Source organism: Aplosporella prunicola, assembly GCF_010093885.1.
Source record: "Aplosporella prunicola CBS 121167 unplaced genomic scaffold K452scaffold_238, whole genome shotgun sequence".
NCBI lineage: Eukaryota > Fungi > Ascomycota > Dothideomycetes > Botryosphaeriales > Aplosporellaceae > Aplosporella > Aplosporella prunicola.
In genome coordinates, this window is record NW_022983766.1 from 1 (window position 1) to 2,186 (window position 2,186).

General features: G+C 44.8%; 1 protein-coding gene across 1 annotated transcript; it reads left to right on the forward strand.

Moving 5' to 3' along the window:
* Positions 1-9: 9 nt before the first annotated feature.
* On the forward strand, positions 10-408 carry K452DRAFT_303813 (uncharacterized protein; the record flags this gene model as incomplete). The annotated part of the gene is made up of 1 exon (XM_033542774.1): positions 10-408. A coding segment is annotated over one exon (399 nt), but the record flags the coding sequence as incomplete, so codon positions are not given.
* Between the last annotated feature and the right edge of the window lie 1,778 nt (positions 409-2,186).

The window sequence follows — 2,186 nt, forward strand, 5'->3', positions numbered from 1 at the left end:
CTCGACAAGGGTGCCGATGTCAACGCGCAAGGCGGCGAGTACGGCAACGCTCTCCAGGTTGCTTCTTATAGGGGCTACGAAGAGGTCGTTAAGATTCTACTCGACAAGGGTGCCGACATCAATGCGCAGGGCGGCTACTATGGCAACGCCCTCCAGGCTGCTTCCTCTAAGGGCTACGAGAGAGTAGTTCAGATTCTACTCGATAAAGGTGCCAACGTCAATGCACAGGGCGGCTACTATAGTAATGCTCTCCAGGCCGCTTCACTCAGAGGACATAAGAAGGTAATTCAGATACTTCAGAATAAGGCCGAGGGCTTGGTAGAGAAGACAAGCCGGGTAGCAGTAATCGAAAAAGCCGCGAAGCGTTCCTCATCCCAGGCGGAAATTAGTAGAGATGTGTGGAGCTAGGCGCGAGGAATTAGACGCCGCTCGTCCCTCTAGATTACTACTACCTATGGAGGTATATATGCTACTATCTAAAAGAACACGTTTTCTCTTTGAGATCCTTATTTCCTTGCAGTGGATAAACGTGTGGTGTAAGGGGTAAGGCTGTAGTGTAACAACTGCCTGTAAGGCTGAAAACGCATGTTATCGGAGTGATTCTGGTTGACAAAATGATAGGGAAGTCGTAGCGAAGAAGCCGAAGGCGGCTAACGTCAGTTCCCTAAACACGTAGGTAAGAGTAGAGGCGGGTTCATCTAACGGGGTTAGGAACTATAAGGACGAGGAAAAATAGTAGATTATCGGCGGGTTAGGTCGAGAAAACGCGTAGCTTTAGCTTACTGTTGGAATATATAGGTCACTCAAACCTGCGCATCAAATGCGCGGGCCCGCCTTTTGGTTCAACACTTACTCACGGGTTTTTTTTATTTTTTCCTCTTATAGAGTAGAGCTTATTCTCTTTCACTTATATAGAGGGGCGGCAATAAAACGGAAGCGGTAACTGAGGGAGTTAACAATAAAGATTAGTGTTGAACTATCAGGCCATATTTCTTCATGCATTATTCTCTATATTCATTTTACTTTTTCGTTGTTTCAACACCCTGTTATCCCCTTGCTACTTTCTATAAGCGAGCACATGACTGCTCTGATCCTCAAGTATATAAAGCTCGCTGCTAGACACTCTTTTATAATCAAGCCGCGTTCTCTCTTTACTCGCACGGTTTCAACCATCTCAAATGTTAACATTTATTGGTTTTTCACTCTCCTCCACTTTTACTACTATTTTTTATTATAAACAAGTCTACTAAATCTTTTTACAGCCGCTGTTATAATAGCGCTAGATGACGTTGCAGTATCTGTGGTTACGCAGCGTGTAAGCGAGGCTCTAATTGTTATCCCGACACTTAGGTGGTACGCAGACTAGCAGGGTGCGGACGAAGCCTAAAAGGTCAAGAAGCCCGAATCTGCCTCGCGCCCCGACCACTGACAATAGAAGGGCGGGGATCCGTGGCATTAGCAAGGAAAGCCCCGCAACTTATAGCCCTAGATAGTTGAAATATCTTTTAATGACTTTCAGGGCTATCTACATTAAGCTAAACCTAGTTCAGTATGTGCCTCGTCAACTTATTACCGAGTGGCTTATATTACCAAGTCTAGGCAGTCGTCCGCTAGCCGATCTCAGCCGTAAAGGCTAACAACGACTATTATACGCTGATGCATGTCAGCACACATAGATTTACCTGCTGACCAGCTTGCGATAAGGACTAGTCAGCACTAGGCCTCCCCAAGATCAGGCTGCATACTGTTAAGGCGCGTATTATAAACTATGTCAAGATCAGCGCTCAGTAATAGATAACGATATCTACTAAGGTATAAAACTTCCGAAAAAGCTACCTACCAACTACTTTCTCGCCTTAAGAGACTAAGGGGTTGTGGCGTACATACAATAATCTCATTATAATAAATTAGGCAATGGCTGCATTAGCATTTCTTCTTACTCACTGTGGCTACTCTCGCTTGCATATACCGTGATAAATACGTAAAGCAAAATAGATCATCATTCTCGTGTAAGCGACGCTGCATATGTAGGCAGCAATTTGCCTTGTCTTGTCGATCTCAAGGCGGAGATTTGCCTTCATGTAAGTACGTTACACTGGCTGGACATGTCCCGGCCTATAATAAGTAAACAGGGATCCCTTTGTATATATTATCACGCAACCTTCTTGATTCTCAACGATTCCATC